The sequence below is a fragment of the Ictidomys tridecemlineatus genome, chromosome 4 (assembly GCF_052094955.1).
Source record: "Ictidomys tridecemlineatus isolate mIctTri1 chromosome 4, mIctTri1.hap1, whole genome shotgun sequence".
NCBI classification, from domain to species: Eukaryota; Metazoa; Chordata; class Mammalia; order Rodentia; family Sciuridae; genus Ictidomys; species Ictidomys tridecemlineatus.
In genome coordinates this window covers 134,795,846-134,816,205 of record NC_135480.1, presented here as the reverse complement: position 1 = coordinate 134,816,205, position 20,360 = coordinate 134,795,846, and the positions used below count along the sequence as shown (strand labels likewise).

Here is a 20,360-nt window from a genome sequence, read left to right as displayed (position 1 = left end):
CCACGTCAGGAAAGCAAGGCTCATTTAGGCCCCGGAGGTGGTGAACAGTAAAGGGAATTCCATCTACAGCTATATCTTGGCCCAAAAGGCTCGCCATATGATTGCCTTTTGTGCCTTTAAAAGCCTGGAGTAGGCTTAGATGTTTTTACAGATCATTAGAAAAAGGGAAAAATGAGAATGGCTAGAAGAGCAAAGCCAGCACACGACAGGATTTGAGTGTTTGACTCATCAGTCAGCCACTTTGTAGCAAGGTACCTGCTCAAGAATTCAGTCCTAAGTCAGGGAGATTTGCTATCCTCACTCTGAAATTCCTTTTGTATTTTAAATTCAACATGACACATAATATATTGGTACAGGATCATAATCAGATTCAATTAAAAATGTAAGCAGGTTAGAAGTTCCAATGTTGACCTATGCCAAAAGGCCAATTTCTCCATATATTTTAGATTTACAAGCTTTGGACAATGTGGAAATTTCAAGGTGCCTGATCTCCCTGGAGGGAACTTGAGTAAAGTGAGATTATGGATTACTTGGTCTCTTAGTGTGAACATAGATAAGAGTAGTCTTCAGTCAAAGCCTCAGTGTGAGGACTTTTTTTCACTACATGTCAGTGTGATTGATATTTGTGTATCTCTGGCTAATGTCAGGGAGCTTTTAGTATTGTAGGCAGAAAACTCATTTGACCTGATGTCTCAGTATATTAAAGCAGGTGTTGAACCCCGGAAAAAATAAAGTAAACCTACAGCCATCTGTTAATTGTACTCTTTATCTAAAGAATTCAGAACCCTCAGGCTTTTTATCAATAACAACAAAAAAGTTAATAAAAGGATCTACAGGATCTTAAAATGCTTTTTATTCTTTCATTATATAGAATTAGAAGAATATATAAAATTAAAACCAATTGCTAACAACCCAAACCACTTATACATTTTCTGTCTCATCTCTTTGTTTTTAACACTGTTGCCTATCCTTTGAGCTATCTGATTGCTTATTATGGTAGTAAGATGCCTAATCAGAGCAGAAAAAGAGAAACTCAAATGATGCTTTGTATTCTTAATATTAGCGCCAATAAAAAGTGATTAGGTGAAGTGTTTGTATGGGGGATGGGTAGGAGGTAAAGATTATAGTTTAAAGCTTTAAAATAACATTTCTGAATTATCTGTGACTAGATCATCTTCCATGTTAGCATGAATAATTGACACTTAGCTAAACATGGCTAAGTTTTTATGGTGATAATAAAAAACCTGGTGGGCTTGTTTTCTATAAATGATATATTTTTTCTCCTTCACCTCATAAATATGAAACTACTTGTAGACAACAATGATAAAGATTAAAAAATAATGTGTTTCTTTTATGGTGATTTATAATGCCCCTAATCATAGTCTATCATCTATACATCTGTTGGCCTAATCATTATTAATCTACATGTATATCTATGTTTCTTCCATTCATCCATCCTTTGTTAGGTTGCATTTCACACTAGTTAAAAACTCAGGCTCTCCAATAAGCAAACGTGCATTAATTCACCTCCTCCTCCCTCTTATTAACTGTGTGACCTTGAACAAATTACTCAATCTTTTTGAGACCTTATTTTCTCTTCTAACAGAAGGGGAGGATAAATATCTACCACTGGGGGGGGGGCTTTGAGGATTAAATGGAATAATGCATGTAAAAGACTAAGCATAGAATATAACATGTAGTAAATGTTCACCAAATAGTAGCAATAACTGTTTTTCATTAGTATTTTACATTCCATACTTTAAAAATGGCAAGAAAAAAGACCTAAATGCTTTCCGCTCTGAAACATTACAGCTCATAAAATGACCAAAGGGAGATAGTGCTAACACCATGGTCAGTGAAATAGTGAAATTACTCATCTATTATTTCATGAAAAAATTATTTGTGAAGGTCAAACAGGAGCAGTCACTATTAGGCACTGAGGGTAGAGAGTGACATTTTTGTAAATAAAAACAAATATAAGAGAGATGTACAAAGTCTTAAGATAGGTGACATAGTCTTGGTACCAGGCAAGATTATTCTGTTATTTCAAAAAAGATGATTCTTGAATTGCATTTAGAAGGATGAACAGGAGTTCCTCAGACAGAAAAATGAAAGAAAAGCATGATTGTTCTTTGATCTCAATGTTCTTAACATGTTGCTTGCATGAAATCTGACAACCAGCAGGCTCACAATAAGAAGAGGGGCTATGCTGCATCCTTTAAGCAGATGTGCCTGAGAGGCATCAGTTTATGTTAGAAATTTAATATCTACATATCCCCTTAAGCTAAATAGAAGAACTGTCACTATAGACAGCACTAAGCTCAAAGAGACTTCTATAAGATAGTGATATTATATAATAAATTAGGTCTAGGGTGGGGAAGAGAAAAGAAATTGATTCAGAATATCAATGAAGTATGTTTTATTTTAATTATAGGACAAAAATGAAATGGACACCTCATATGAAGCAAGATAAAACATTCAAGATTGGCCAGGAAGAGGATACACAAAAATGTCAAAAGAAAAAAGGAAACAAATCATCTCAAATACAGAGAAAGGGAGGCATTTTGAGTTATTCTGTGAAAATGAGTTCAGTGTTAGGTTTTGGGGATGTTCCATACACAGTAACCTATATCCTCACCAGTTCTATTCTCTGCAGTTTACAGAGTATCTACTGCGGCCACTATGGAGAACATGTGGACCCTGTAATGAGTAAATAAAGGGTGCCATGGGTACTATCCCTATGTTGGGAGGGTTCCCATCTAAAAGAAAGGTAAAGCACCAGAACTAAGATTAGGAAGAATTATATGATGCTGGTTCTCAGAACTCCTGATGCAGTGAGATTAAGGGCTGCTTGGGCTGATCTACCAAGAGTCTTACAAATCCCTGGAAGGGATCAGAAACATGGGGCCAATTAACTGAGCTCCATTTACAACTTCTTCAATAATTGGCAGGAATCAACTGAATCTACTCTCCTTGAAATAAAAAGAGTAATCTGGAGGAAATGAAGGAAACAAATGAACCAATCAAATCCCTTTATTTCATTTAGCTAAGGTAACCAAAAGTTCCTGCCCAGCTGGAGATTTCATTTATGCTTGCTATTTCATTAGAATCATGAATAGCAACTCCTTCCTTCTCAAAAGTGTCTTGGTCTGCATAATAAATCATACAGTCATCATCTTATCCAGTGCATGCAATAGATTACTGATTTTAAACAAAAGACTGAAATATATAACTTTCCAGTAGGAATTGTTTTTCAAGAGAATCATACAGTACCCACCGAAGAGGGGACATTCTTCTTCATAGAAGGCCAATGTGCACCAAGGAAAAAAAAAAAAAATATATATATATATATATATATATATATAAACAGTTCTTTTACAAATCCTAGTTGCATGATTCAATAAGGAAAGGACTATTGATTAGAATGAAAAGCTAGGTGAAGAAGAACTGATGGAGTACTAGAGATTGCTCAGAAACAAAATAACATCGAAAAAGAAAAAAAATACAATCAATGGAGGAGGCCATTAACCTAACACTGTGGGAAATTTTAGCTTCACCAACGATGGGTAAGATAATGTACAACATCATTTAGCATGCATATAAGTCACAATGTTTACCTTGAATCTAATCAGATCTTCAATATAACTTCCAGTTTATAGGAAATCCATGGGCTACAGGAGCAAGCTAAATCTTACTATGAAGCCACCAGTCAAACCCAGGCCAATGTCTTCAAGCAAGCCAGCGAGGTATAAAATGGTCATATAGAGGAGACTCAACATGGTGGTGGGCGGAGAGACAGTGCTTTCAGTACCTCCTCAGCCACGCAGACAGACACATCAGAACATTCGGATTCTACCTGCTGAGAAACTCCCAGCAAAATTCTGCTGAAGGGAGACCTAGCTGGGGAATTTGGGATTATTTGAGGTGACAGCTTAGCCCGGATGGGTGAATCTTGGCCATCCTGCGCGGAGGTCTGGGCCGCCGCTGCCTGGTGACCAGCGCAGAAGGAAGTGTTTCAGCACTGCCGGATAACATGTGCGGCATAGAGACCCTATGAAGAGGTTGCTAACAAGCCTTCATGAAACAGCGGAGCAGAACTGAAACTGAGACTGGGACAGACCAGACCCACCCCTCCCATCGGACACTCCAGCAAGGAGTCTGGGGCCCGCCATAGCAGAGAGCTGACGCCACCAGAGTTCAGTGGAGAGGATGGCTTCCCAGCGGAACTGGCTTTAGCAGGTGTGTGACTCCCATCCCCACCAGATACATACAGCTGGGAAACCTCAAAAATCTCGACCCAGAGTTCTGTGGGTGTGACTGTAGGGGCTGAGGGAAGCAGAAGGGACTCCTGACCCCCAACTCCCCTACCACCAATGGTGACACCCAAGGCCTTAGCCGCCGGTTCCTGGGGGTGTGGCCACCAAAGGGGTCCGGACAAATTAAACTGTGAGCGGGGCCTGGCTGGCTAGCAGGAGGAAGGGGGGAGGGGCTGGAGAAGAGAAACGGCTCTGGACTAACAGGATTGGAGAGACGCCCAGTAGGGGAAGAGGAGCCGCCTTACAGGGATTGCGGCCAGCACATAGAGGGGAGAAGCTCGGCTTGAAGGGCACAGCTCCGTCTACTGGAAGAGAAGAAAATAGAACTCTAAGACTTCACTTATCTTTTTCTTCTTCCCTTTCCATTCTCCTTTATTCTACCTAACTTTCTCTCTCTCTTTCTCTCTAAGGACTCCTTCCTTCTCCTTCCCCCTAACTTCCATCCCAAGCATTACGACTTTCATTACGTGTAATTTTCTAAATGCAAATAGGTGAATGTTCCGAGGCTGTCTATAGGACTCCTAAGTACGTAGCTATTACCAAATACCCTGATCCACTTGCCTGTTAATATCGCCCTTCAGTAGAGCAATCTTGCAAAGTAGCCAAGACATACTAACCTTCATACCATCATAGCACCCAACCTAAACATAAAGTCCTACGACCAAACAGATCATTATATGCCTACAGAATCCGTAAACCTTTTATGAATCTAATGAATCAGCTTTAAATTACAATAAAGCCCAACATCTCTAGACATAGTCTCCCACCACATAGGAGAGACCACAGAGATATACAAAACCAAAACAAATTTATAGGAGAAAACAGAAACATAGCAGTTAAACAGAGTTGGAAAGTAACATGAACACCATGAAAAAACAAGGGAAAAAAGGATTACAAACAATGCAGGACAACTTAAATTTACAGGAGAACCTAGAGGCATCAGAAAAATGGACAGAGAAAGAACTCAAGGCATACCTGACTCAGATGGAATGGAATCTTAAAGAAGTCATTAGACAGCAAGTCCAAACAATGAAAGAATACTCTGAAAATGAATTACATAAGCAGATTCAAGAAGCAAAAAATTAATTAAAAAATCAAACAGTAATCCTAGAAATGCAGGAAACCATAAATGAAATCAAAAACTCAAATGAGAATATTACAAATAGACTAGATCAAATAGAAGTCAGAACATCAGATAATGAAGACAAAGTTTATCAACTTGAAAAGAGTACAGTCAACGCAGAAAGGCTGGTAAGAAACCACGAGCAAGACATCCAAGAGACATGGATGTCATAAAAAAACCAAACTTAAGAGTCATTGGGATAGAAGAAGGTATAGAGGTCCAAACCAAAGGAATGAGCAATCTGTTGAATGTAATAATCTTAGAAAACTTTCCAGAAATGAAAGATGGAATGGAATGCCAAATTCTGGAAGCCTACAGGACCCCAAACATACAAAACCGTAATAGACCAACTCCAAGACACATTATTATGAAGATATCCAACATATAGAACAAGGAGAGAATATTCAAAGCTACAAGAGAAAGGAGGCAGATTACATTCAGGGGTAAATCAATTAGGTTAATGGTTGATTTTTCATCACAGACATCGAAAGCGAGAAGATCCTGGAACAACGTATTTCAAATGCTGAAAAATAATGGATTCCAATGAAGAATATTGTACCCAGCAAAATTAAGCTTCAGATTTGACAATGAAATTAAAATATTTCATGATAATCAAAAGTTAAAAGAATTCACAGCCAGAAAACCAGCACTGAAAAGCATTTTGAGCAAAACATTATAAGGAGAGGAAATGAAAAACAGCATCCAAAACAAACAGTGGGAGGTAACTCAGTAAAGGGGGGGGGGAATAACCAAAGAGGAAAAACAAGCCCAAATAAAATAAGTAAATAAATAAACATGACTGGAAGTGCAAACCATATATCATTAGTAACCCTAAACGTTAATGGCTTACACTCACCAATCAAGCGACATAGGCTAGTAACTTGGATTAAAAAAACAGATCCAATAATATGCTGCCTTCATGAGACTCATCTGACAGGAAAACAGGAAAAGACATACACGGGCTGAAGGTGAAAGGTTGGGAAAAATCATACCACTCATATGGTCCTCGGAAGCAAGCAGGAGTGACCATACTCATATCGAATAAAATCAACTTCAAACCTAAGTTAATCAAAAGGGATAAAGAAGGACACTATATATTGTTAAAAGGAACCATTCACCAACAAGACATAACAATTATAAATATGTATGTACCAAATAATGGTGCTGGAACGTTCATAAAACAAAGTCTCCTCAAGTTCAAGAATCAAATAGACCACAACACAATAATTATGGGTGACTTCAACACACCGCTCTCACCAATGGACAGTTCCTCCAAACAAAAGTTGAATAAAGAAACTATAGAACTCAATAACACAATCAATAATCTAGACTTAACCAACATATATACAATATATCAACCATCATCAAGTGGATACACGTTCTTCTCAGCAGCACATGGATCCTACTCAAAGTTAGACCATATATTATGCCATAGGGCAACTCTTAGTAAATATAAAGGCGTGGAGATAATACCATGCATCATATCTAATCATAATGGAATGAAACTGGAAATCAATGATAAAAGAAGGAAGGGAAAATCCTACATTACATGGAAAATGAACAATATGTTACTGAATGATCAATGGGTTATAGAAGACATAAAGGAGGAGATAAAAAAAAATTCCTAGAGACAAATGACAATACAGACACAACATACCAGAAGAACTTAAATTATCACTATTTGCGTAAGACATGATTCTATACCTAGAAGACCCAAAAGGGTCTACAAAAAAACTACTAGAACTAATAAATGAATTCAGCAAAGTGGCAGGATATAAAATCAACACGCATAAATAAAAGGCACTCCTGTATATCAGCGACAAAACTTCTGAAACGGAAATGAGGAAAAACACTCCATTCACAATATCCTCAAAAAAAAAAAAAAAATAAATAAAATACTTGGGAATCAACCGAACAAAAGAGGTGAAAGATTTATACAATGAAAACTACAGAACCCTAAAGAGAGAAATAGAAGATCTTAGAAGATGGAAAAATATACCCTGTTCATGGATAGGCAGAACTAACATCATCAAAATGGAGATATTACCAAAAGTTCTCTATAGGTTTAATGCAATGCCAATCAAAATCCCAGCAGCATTTCTTATAGAAATAGATAAAGCAATCATGAAATTCATATGGAAAAATAAAAGACCCAGAATAGGAAAAGCAATTCTAAGCAGGAAGTGTGAATCTGGAGGTACAGCGATACCAGACTTCAAACTATACTACAGAGCAATAGTAACAAAAACAGCATGGTACTGGCCAAAACAGGCGGGTGGACCAAAGGTACAGAATAGAGGACACATACAACTATCTTATATTTGACAAAGGTTCTAAAAGCATGCAAGGGAGAAAAGATAGCATCTTCAACAAATGGTGCTGGGAAAACTGGAAGTCCATATGCAACAAAATGAATCTGAATCCCTTTCTCTTGCCATGCACAAAAGTTAACTCAAATGGTTCAAGGAGCTTGATATCAAAACAGAGACTCTGCGTCTGACAGAAGAAAAAGTTGGCTCCGATCTACATACTGTGGGGTTGGGCTCCAAATTTCTTAAGAGAACACCCATAGCACAAGAGTTAAAAACCAGAATCAACAAATGGGACATACTCAAACTAAAAAGTTTTTTTATCAGCAAGAGAAACAATAATAGAGGTAAATAGGGAGCCTACATCCTGGGAACAAATTTTTACTCCTCACATTTCAGATAGAGCCCTAATATCCAGAGTATACAAAGAACTCAAAAAATTAAACAATAAGAAAATAAATAACCAAGTCAATAAATGGGCCAAGGACCTGAACAGACACTTCTCAGAGGAGCACATACAATCAATCAACAAGTACATGAAAAAATGCTCACCATCTCTAGCAGTCAGAGAAATGCAAATCAAAACCACCCTAAGATACCATCTCACATCAGTAAGATTGGCAACCATTATGAAGTCAAACAACAACAAGTGGGGAAAAGGGTACACTCTTTCATTGCTGGTGGGACTGCAAATTGGTGCGGCCAATTTGGAAAGCAGTATGGAGATTCCTTGGAAAGCTGGGAATGGAACCACCATTTGACCCAGCTATCCCCCTTCTCGGATTATTCCCTAAAGACCTTAAAAGAGCGTACTATAGGGATACAGCTACATTGATGTTCATAGCAGCATAATTCATAGCATCATAATTGTGGAACCAACCTAGATGCCCTTCAATAGATGAATGGATAAAAAAAATGTGGCATTTATATACAATAGAGTATTACTCAGCACTAAAAAATGACAAAATCATGGCATTTGCAAGGAAATGGATGGCACTAGAGCGGATTATGCTAAGTGAAGCTAGCCAATCCCTAAAAAACAAATGCCAAACGTCATCTTTGATATAAGGAGAGCAACTAAGAACAGAGCAGGGAGGAATAGCATGAGAAGAAGATTAACATTAAATAGGGACGAGAGGAGGGAGCGAAAGGGAGAGAGAAGGGAAATTGCATGGAAATGGAAGGAGATCCTCATCGTTATACAAAATTACATATAAGAGGAAGTGAGGGGAAAGTGGAAAAAAAACAAGGGAGAGAAATGAAGTACAGTAGATGGGGTAGAGAGAGAAGATGGGAGGGGAGGAGAGAGGAGGGGGGATAGTAGAGGATAGGAAAGGCAGCAGAATACAACAGACACTAGTATGGTAGTATGTAAAAATGTGGATGTGTAACCGATGTGAGTCTGCAATCTGTATACGGAGGAAAAATGGGAGTTCATAACCCACTTGAATCAAATGTATGAAATATGATATGTCAAGAGCTATGTAATATTTGAAACAACTAATAATAAAAAAATGTTCATATAGAGACATGACAAGCAGATGGTATGTGTAGTCCTAAAATCAACCACCTTTAAAGAACATTTTTGGAAGAATCTGGGAAATTTGAATATGAACTGATAAGTACTAAGTATTAACTTTAGGTATAATATTGTAGTTTTTACTATATAGGAAAATGTCTTTTATAAAGAGAAGCATACTAACATGCTTAAAGGTATAAGAACATGCCAAAATTTACTTTATTACTTCAGCATAAAAATATGCTTAGAAAGGAATCAGGTATATGTATCTATCTTAGATACATGTACCCATATATATGTAATTTGGGATATCGACTTCTCCCCATTTCCATAAGAGGAAGGTAAAACTACTTAAAGAATAAGCACTTGAGGTGGTTGAGATCAGTCTGCACCAGATGCCCCAGTCATGGTCTGCCTCTATCAAAAGGGATGTGTCTAATGAGTAGGCCTGCTTCTATGGTGGACCTGGCCTGTACCTGCAGAATTCTAAGATATTGGCTTCCTGATGATTACAGCAGCAACAGGATCTGGAGGAACTGACTAGGATAGCTTTTTGCCCTAAAGCAAATAGGTATGGTAGCATCCGATTCTCATACTAAGTAATGCACACATATCCAGAAATCTACAAATCTAAATAGGGGGAATGTCATCTGAGGTGATGGAGGCTTGTCTCAAGACCACAACCATGGTAACCAAAACAGGTGTCTTCATGCACAAGGAATCTACCAAAGGGTCTATCCTGGTCAAAAAGCAAACCAGATTCCTGAGGGAGAACCTAACCCTGATGAGCATATAATTATTAGATATTAGAGCTCTTTACCAACTAGCAAGATCTCACTGTGGGGAGGATCATTACAAATAATGGATAAATAAAAGAGGCAGGGAGAGGAAGGAATGGAATTTCAAATAAATGGAAAAGACAAAGGTTACTTAAGTAAAGGCATCAAAGTAGAAATGTGAGAAATGGAAAGGAATTAGAACAAGAGAGAACTAAAAAGGAGGGTGGAGGAGTAAACAAGCAGAGCGGGGGAGACAAAACGAGCAGGAACAGGGAGGATGGATAAAACACAACAGCAACATTGGTCGAGGGGGACTGATGAAATTTGAAATGGCAAAGGAAACAGAAGGACAGAGGGGGCAGGAAGTACAAGACAGACAGCTGGTCAAAGGTGGAGGATTTGGAACAGAGAAGAATTGAATGTATTTTTTCCCATCTCTGTACTCAAAGAAACTTACATAGCAGAAGCTCAGAAGGGACGAAGAAGGAAGGTAAGGACAGAGGGAGGGAGTGAAGGGAAGATGAGTGAACTAAGGTGAGCAGAAGGGAGACCAGGGAAAGGAGAGTGATTTGGATGTGTGGAAGGAGGAAGATGAAGAAATGGAATGAGTGTAGCACATATTTCAGAGGCACATAAGGACATGAGCCTTAGTTCAGGTGTAAGAGATATTTTATGTCACATTCCAGAATTATGTAATTAAAATTTGCCATAAGAATACAAGAAAATATTTTGATCAGGCAATATTTCTATGGCCGACCTGAATCATAACTCGTATTCTATAAATGCAAAGATACAACTACACTGGAAAAACATGGCACAGTCTTCCATGCATTATTAAGTAAAACAAATCAGCCTGTTGGGACTCCTTGTTTTCCCCAAGACCCTGCTCTCATCTACTGGGGACTTTATCAAATAAATTGGCCTAAGGCTGCTGAATATTTTCCACCCATTCTTCTGACCACAAAATAAGACAAAAGGCAAACTGGGTTAACATAATTAATGCAGACAGAAATCTGGCTAAATACTACAAAAACAAAACAAAACAAAAAACATTCTCACTATTTTTCATGTGCTGGATTATCTAGACTGTTGAATTCAATGATGACACTAATCCAATGATTACCAACATCTTTACTTTCCTTCCGTTAGGCAAGATTTAACTGGAGAATTGACAGATTTCTCTAGAACGCAAATATTTCCCAGGACACATGAGTTTGACTGACAACTCACAAAATAATTCTGGAATGCATGCAAAATTAGACTCACATGCAATTTTCATGCAAAGGAAAATCCATCCATCAACAGAATAGTGGCTCTCAGAAAATGGTCAAGATTCTGAGAACTCAAACTAGGAAATCTTATGTTTTAAGAAGCCATAATCATATTTTTATTGGCAATATCTAATGTTTTGTTTTCCAGCACATGAACAAGATTTAGAATGTCTCAAAAATTATTATTACAAGATTTCAAACTGAGTAGTTTGTTTGACAATTACTAGTTTTGCAATTTTGGGGAGGAAACAAGGTGGTAAATCAGATTCCTAGATTCTTCTGTTTTGTTTTTCAAATAGGTAAAAGAAAATACTCTCCATTGTGAGTCCAAACCCTTATAATATAGTCTAGATTTATGAGTTTGGAACAAGCCTAGTATCTATAATTCCTAAGTTTGATTACTACATGCATAGCACAGAATTCGGACGTTATAACAATTGTAGAACATATTCAAATGAAACCAGGGTAAAGAGAAAGATCTCAATGCCTCCTGCCTGGATACTCACTATTTGGTAGAGTCAGATAACTGATATTCTCGTCGTCTGTCATAGCATTCCTGGATTCCAGGGTCATTCCACAAACTCTTTATTGCATCTACATATGGATTCTCAAAAGCAGACACCTTCTCCACATCAACTTCTCGAACTAATTGTGCATGAGCCTGTTTAACAAAAAAAAAGAAAAAAGAAAAAACAGCAGCAGTTTTAATACCCTTTCCGTTATTTCCCAAATGACCTTTGGTTTACACGTAATATTATGCATGATTCAAGTGACATCTTCCTTCTTAGACTAATTTTCAAACTGATTCATAATAAAGTTATGCTTCATATTTTTAATTTTTCTTAGAGAAAACACAATCTCAAGTCTTTCTTTCTACAGGAAACCTTAAGGCTATTTAAAGTTGATCAGAAAAACTGTAAGAAAGCAGAGTGTTCAGCTCTCTTGCCAGAACAGTAATAAAGTCATCTTACGTATGCTGAGATGTTTTCAGGCAAGTATGGTGATCCTAAAACTGTTAATATTAAATTATTATCCCCTCTATGTTTATAAATTATTATAATAAACACATACCACATCAGCCCATAACTATTACATGTCTTAGCAGAAACTCAGAATCATCAACTAATCAGGTGATGTTTTAACGGCTCGCTTTTAGGGTAGGGTATAAAACCACCAGAACAGTTAATACTAATGATTAATTTGAACAATAATAATCATCTTCCCTCTACCCCTACACACTCCAACCTCCAAAATATTTTATATCTGCCTTGTCTATATTATCAGATTAAGGACTCCACTCAATTTTTTAACCATAAAAAAGTTCTTATTTTCATTATACTACATTTAGCAGGAAAAAGGGATTTAAAATATTTTTCAATAAGATTGAAATAACAATACTTTTTATTAACCAAACATCATTTATTCTCAAATTAGCCAGAATATATCACTAATAATCCCAATGAAATTAGGTTTTATTGAATGTAACATATACGAAAATTAGACATACATATAAATATGCAAATAAAAATAAATATAATAACTAATTAACTTAAAAATTGGAGGCAGATGGCTGATAATTATTGAAAGAGTCCTTAGTTTGCATAGAGATACAAACTTTTTAACAAGGTTAGCAAGGCTATCATGATTACATCTTGGCTAAATTATTCATTCCAGCCCTGTTTGGATCCCAACCTTTACCTTTCTTTTCTTCCCATAAGTAGGACAAGACCTTTTTTAATACACTAATTTTGACTTAAGGTTTTAAGAAGTTCAACACACTCTAGACTTTCTTATGAGTTCTACTCTGACCACAACAATCAGATCTAGCAACCAAGAAGCCCTAGCTATCTGATCTTGGAAATGGATTCCTATAGTTACTTTCAGGAATTAGTCCCAGTCTAGGCAATGCTTTGTTAACCTATCAGCAATGTTAACAGCCTGGAGTCCTGAATCCCATCCTTGGTAGGGCCTACATCAATCAGAGTTCCTTCTGAGTGGAGCCTTTCAAAAACAGTGGCCCAAGCGAATGTCCAGGCTGTGCTTTGCTTGGCTCAATAGCCACACTGTTAAATCAGGTTGAACTTTCTTGTTCCCAAAGACTGGGCTGAACCTATCTGCTCTGCCTACAGAATTGGCCCTCCTCCAAGCGTATGAGGCTTCCTTCACTCTGTCCAACATCAGCAAGTACCGTTAACATCAGGTTTCAACCCCTCCCTTTCTGCCCTTGCTCACTAAGCATGAACAAGCACTAACTTTGTGTCCTGAGATAGGACAATTGACCACCCCTGATATAATCCTAAACTATATATCCCATGGGTTCTCTTGAGAAATCTGAGAATATTGAGGAAGGCAGAAGGTGGGATGGAAGCAGGGACATATGCCAAATGTTTTCCTGTTGGGTATAGTCTAAAGTCACACAACCTGGGACACAGTAGGTGACATTGTGGGTACTTTTAATGGATGCTGATGACTGAATAATTTTCTGGCATTTTACTACAATAATATGTAGACAAATTCCATATGTACTAGGTGAAATGGCTAAGACTGCTTTCTGGATTGGGTAAAAGTACATGGTGACATAGGTTAGGGTAGGTAGAATTTCCAAAATGAATTTGATAACTCACTCCACTAGGCCAATCGATGGCATTTGGAAAGAGTCCATCCATTACTTACCATTACTTACTCTCATAGAACTATAGAATTCTTAACAATGCTTAGTTCAATAGCTGGAATAGGGGCATTTCTCTCTAATGATAGTATAAGTTCCAAGACAGGCTCAACAATGCATTATCAGGGCCTAGCAAAGTGTCTGATACCTGGTGAATGATAAGTATTTGTAAAATGAAAGAAGGAAGGAAGAAAGAAGAGTGGGTACTAAAGTAGGCTGGAAATTACGACATCTAAATTCTAATTCTGGCTTTACCTATAATGCGAGTGATGATTCTTATGAGAAATTACATTTTTATATAAAATTTTCCCTGTCCATAAACATAAGACAACTCAACCAAAACACCCATCATCTCATCTAGCATAAATTGCATGACTGTAAATATATGTAATAAACACACCCACAATGTGTAACACTGAAGAGTTATGAAACTGTTCCTCTATGAGCACATAATATCATTCAGCAAAATAATACATTATTATCTCAAACCATAGCTGATAAGACAGGGCAAAACATAGCTAACTTTGTACATGAGCAAGTTCAATGCAGTATGGACTGAGTAGGGATCAGAGAGAAGATAGGAAGATTATAGGTGAAGATGAAGATTCATGAGGCTTCCAAAGAGAAGGAATAACACAAACAAAACCTTTGTAGGAGAAATAAACATGATACCTTCTTTTAACTGTGGGGGTGGGGGGATGGTCTTGTGAGGAAAAATCATGGTGATTCAATTCACACAAACCTGCATAATGAATGCCATATCATTTGTCTCAGTGCTGAATCTATAACTCTCAAGTCAACCTCCATCATCTAAGAAAGAATATTACCCTTAATATACACTGATCACTGTGCTGCCTCCACCCAGGTCAGAATTTCTAAGTCACTTTTAAAGCTGAAGTTAAGAATTCCATCCTTGCTCTTTTGGAAAAAAGCATTCAAATATAATCAATTATAATTTGCATTTATGTAGGAGCTTTCATGTGATGTTCTCTAAGTTATTTAAAAGCTTGGCAGCATTTTATAAAACACACACAGAACTCAAAAATTGTTTATGTCAACATTCCCAAAGGAATAGCAATCCTTGATTTTTTTTTTTTGTAAAAAGCATTTTGCATTGTGGAAATAATATTTTTTAGTATGTTAGAATAGAAAGATAAATTAGATTCTATTAAAAATTTGCCCAAATGTCAAACAGTAGTAAAAAATTATAAATAATTATGTTAAATTAAAACAATTATCAATAAAATTGCATATGAAGTCACCTTCAATAACATAATATAATAAGTCAATTATAATTAACCCATTTTAAGCATTGTGCACAGAAAAGCAAAATGTGTTAATGAATCATAAAAATAAAATGTAAAATATAAATTTATTTCATTTCAAGTTACTGTTGAGCACATTGGGTGGAGATATTTAATGCTGAATGCTAGCTTTCAGAACTCTTAGGAAGCTCATGGCAAGCCTTAGAAGGAACACTGTGAGAACTCTAAAAAGTTCCTCTTAGGAATTCTGGCAGAATTCTAGGGAAAGGCCACATGGAAACTGTGAGATGTGCCAATGTGGTAATGTCATGTTTTTGTGACATGGTGATCATAAAATTCAGGTAAATCTTAGATGTGTTGATATTTCCATGGCTGTTTCTGCAAAGGGAAGACGGAACGGAGGTCCTACCACATAGGTCTTAGGTCTTACCCTGCCCACTGAGGGCCAAGCTTTCAAATGAAATTTTAAAAATCTCATGGTCACTTTGAAAGGATTTTCAAAAACTCATTAACAGCTCAAGGTGGCTTTAGACTGGAATGTCACACCTATTTTTATTCCTACACTCTGGAACTAAAAACCAAATGGTAACTTCCACATTTGCTGAAGCTCTTAGACATAAATATTCAGCTCATTAGATCTGCTCTGTTTGAAGGGGAGACTTCAGAGGACCTCTGAATCAGAAATGATAGGGACCACCATCAGAGTCTGTTTTAATTCTAAGCTAAGGCTCCCACCTTTCTACATTTTCCATTTGACTCTAAATACGGGGGGCGGGGGGGGGGACACCAACAACAATCCAGCTAGCTTTGTTTTCCTCTGCTCAAAGGAAGCACATAACACAGTGATGAACCCTCAGACTGGCCTATTTGCCTTATCCCACCCAGTTGTAGCTGAGAATGACTTTGTATTTGGTAGCCAATATCTCTATAAACCTCTGCTTCCTGGTTACCTTACTCTCCCATCCATTATAGGGGGTAATAACTGCTTTAACTTTACAGGGTTAAATTACAGAATGCATATAAAATACATAAAGGTGGAGCGTAATATCTAAAGCTACTGGTTATTTAAAAGGCAAAAACAAAAGGAAAAATAGCACAGAAAATATAAGCTATGGTATATATGTACAGATGCCTCTGTGCCCTTGGCATATCATCGAACTCTTAATTTGTTCAAATGGGAAATGACATTCTGGAAACCCTTCCTGGATATTGGGTCTCTGAGTCCTCAAATTTGTAAATGCCCCTCAGCATCAAATTGACAGCAGAAAACTTGGACACAGTTATTCATCAGACTTCTTCACCTTTTTCTGACCCCTTTATAGCCTGAACAGCTGGCCCTCTCTCAGGTACACTGCACACAGCGACAGTTGTTGCTGCATCTTTTTAAATAAGCATTACTACATAAATGACAACAATAAAGTCATACGGAGTCGCTGCTGTCTGGGTTCACGTTATTGACTGACTCATTCCATAGAAAAGCCTCTCTGCACTTATGATGCAACTCATTGCTCAGCAAAATTACAAATTACTGCATGACACAGCCTCTTGAAGCCCCTCCTGAAGATTATGGATCCTGTTTGAAATCTACTGGCGGCAGGGATCTACTTATTCTTCTTTGCTAAGTTCTCATGTCCCTCTTAAACTTGGTATAAGATGAAGACTATTCAGTCTTTCACTGAGCAATTTAAAGAATCATGGTCATAAGTGAAGAGGTAGAGCTTGATATCAGCCTGAGACAACCAGATTTTAATTGTATTATATTTCACCACATAATCATCATGATTTTCTGCCAGTTTTGGGGGGGGAGGTGTGGGGGGCAAAACAGTGGGGTGCAACCATTATGTGAAGCTATTTTTTAAAAACATTGTGTCAGTGTTATTTAAAAATCATTTATTACTTATTTATTAGTAAATCATCTTTGGTGCAAGATTAGGATGCATGAAGTACTAATGAATATGCATTAAAACTGAATAGTCCAAGTCAACACACATCATTTCTTCACAATAGTGAAGTTAAGAGATGTTAGTAAAATGCCTAAAACAAGTATTATAAGTACTACAAAATACAAGAAGGGCTGAAGAAGTAGCTCAATGGCAGAGCACTTGCCTAACATGGGTGAGGTCTTGGGTTCAATCCCCAGCATCAGAATAAAAGAAAAATAAAATATTGCTGGAAATATCTTTCTCTTTTGGGTTTTGCTTTCCAATAGGCTATACTGACTTATTTCCAATAAGTCAGTAAAGCCTAGTGGAGGAAATATTCCTTTATCATTTAAAACATTCTTTTCCTTTTAAAAGAACTCAAATCTCTTTTCTGGCCCTATTACTAATTTTTCAAGTAAACATTCTTCTATTTAGTTCTGTGCTTGTCATCTTCCTACTTCATGTTTGTCACCATATCCTAATTATCAGAAGCAATGACACTGGAGGTCAGATGCTTGACGCAGTATGGCAAAACATAAACCAAGCAGTTCCAAAGAGTGTGGGACTGATGTAATTTACATGGTCCTATTACAAAGAATCTTGCCCTCAGATCTGCAAAATCTTGCATTACCAGGGCACAGTGGTACACGCCTGAAATCCCAGTGACTCCAGAGGCTGAAACAGGAGAACCACAAGTTCTATTTTCACCAACTTAGCTAGACCCTGTCTCAAAACAAAATTAAAATAAAATTTAAAAAATAAATAAATTAAATTAAATTAAAAAGGCTGGGGATGCAGTTCAGAGGTAAAATGGCCCTGAGTTCAAAATCCCCAGTACCTAAATAAATAAACAAATAAATCTTACACTCTTTGAAGTCCCACTTATTACCTTTATGATTATGATGGTAACATCATAGTATGGGTATATGCTCATAAGCATCATAAATACTACCTAAAGAACAGTTTATTTTCAGAAAGTTTATATAAAGTCATAGTGTGATAAAGAAGAAACTGGGAAGGGAGACTCTTTTAAAGATTTCAAATCATTAAGATTAGGGAATGGGCTGAGGTTTGAGCTCAGAGGTAGAGTGCTCACCTGGCATGAGTGGGGCACTGGGTTCGATCCTCAGCACCATATAAAAATAAAATAAAGGTATTGTGTCCACCTACAACTAAAAAGCAATATTGAAAAAAAGATTAGGGAATGTATGTATGGATGCCTTCAAAGAATATTTGTGGGACATTAGTTACTTGAGATTTTAATAGCTATCTATTTGACAAGTAGGTTCCAAAGTCAAAGTAAGACCAATGTAGAGAATGGTAGTTATAAGAAGTTAAACAGATGTCTGTACTGCAAAATGCAGAAGCTTTAAGAAGACAATGGAGCTGGGAATCTGTGAGTTAAGGGTTGGAGTTCTCAAACTTGTTCGACCATGGAGGCTATCTTCCTTTCAACTGGTTTACAGGATCGTTGTACTCATGGATAACATTTTTAAAACATGGAGTAGGGAGTGAGAACCTGAACAGCCAACAGGGGCTTGATTTTATACAAATACAATAGCTTCCTGGCTGATTCTCCCCAAGTCTGGCATAGTACGTAAATGCCTTGCTTTGTGGATTCATATCATCGTCATTTCTGAGATCACATATTATATGTGGATCATTTCCTAATATTACCTCTCAGGAAAAAAAAAATCTAATCATGTTAGCCCTTTGTAATGTCTGTGCTCCTATAATCTTATTAACCAGAGGAATATGTTGCTGCTGGCTTGGGATTTTATTGTTTGACAAAAGAGAAAACAGATAAAGAAGACTCCCCAACTCAGTTTCGTAGACTTTCAGACAGAGCCTTCAAAGTAAAATGAACAAGTTCCTTAATGTTTTGAGGCCCAGACACTCCTGAGCATTCCAAGGTCCAGCACAGGGGTACAATCTTTCTGGAACACCCTGTATGAAATAGGCACGGGGAAGAAAAGAAGCTTTTCAAATAGCTTGTCTAAATGCCCCTTTAACACAGAGAAGAAACTGTTCTATTAGTAAAAATATAAAACAAAATAATAGCAGTGATACCTCTTTGTCCTGAGAAAAAGAGTAACGAAATATTCAGAATGTGAGCAGAAATGAAGGAAACCCATATCTTACCAGAAAGATTTTTAAATAAACAGAAGTCATATAATGTCACTTTGGTAAGGACATAAATTTTAGGAAGATTATAGGTAGTAATCAACTGTGGAATGTTACTGGGACCAGTACTAAGAAACTGGTGACTTTCTATTGAGAGTGTGATGATGCAGTTTACCAACCACACCATGATACTTTTGAGTATAAAAAAGGCTACTAAAATTGTTAATGTCATGCAACTCTAAAATATTTATTTATTGACCAACAAATCAGTTGTACTATGTTGGTATTATTCAAGGCAATACATATTTTTTAAAACATTATTTCCAAATACAAAATTATTTCTTAAAAATGTAACTTTCATTGTTCATGTAAATTAAAAAAGAAACATGAACATAAATATTTTTATTAGTACCTTCTTGTACTTGAATCATGCTCTTAGCTATATCTGTATTTTATAATGTGTCTCTGACATTTTTCAGAAGACTAATTTTTTTCAAAATGGACATATTATACTTTTAAATATTTAAATATTGCTTGCAATATTCTTTTTTAAACATCTACTAACCACTGAAGGTTAATAAATTTGAAATTGTTAATGTTTTCAATTCAATTCTTCTCTGCAGACCTTAATATAATTAATTTGCAAATATCCTCTCTTTGGATAAGGTCAGAACAAATTCTGCTAAATGGAAGATATTTCCTACACTATTATATTTTTCAAGTGAAAATATGTAAATATTTAAGTTCAAATATTTTCATAGGAACTACCTTCCAATAGGAACCTAATGTTCTTAAATATGTTTTGAAGATGAAACTCACAATTGGTAGGTTGTTGAGGGTTATTTAGATACAATTGTGACTTATATGTGAGCCATAACTAACTCCAAGCGCATTTCTGATCCATAGGCTTTATTTAATATATGTAGTACTTTACGGTAGATGACACTTTTTTTCCATCAAGAACTATATATCATTACCACAAAATACTCTTATTTCCACAATGACTTTTAAAACATTTTAAATAATCAAAAGGTTTTACTATTGTATCCAAAGCCATGCTAAGT

General features: G+C 36.6%; 1 protein-coding gene across 1 annotated transcript in view; it reads right to left on the bottom strand.

Annotated features, from left to right (window-relative positions):
• The window catches only part of LOC101971998 (guanine nucleotide-binding protein G(q) subunit alpha), a 279,733-nt gene that overhangs the window by 69,490 nt on the left and 189,883 nt on the right, over positions 1-20,360 (bottom strand). Inside the window, exon 3 of the mRNA XM_078047445.1 lies at positions 11,824-11,978. Coding sequence (XP_077903571.1) covers positions 11,824-11,978 — 155 coding nt within the window. The remainder of the gene's footprint in view (positions 1-11,823; positions 11,979-20,360) is intronic.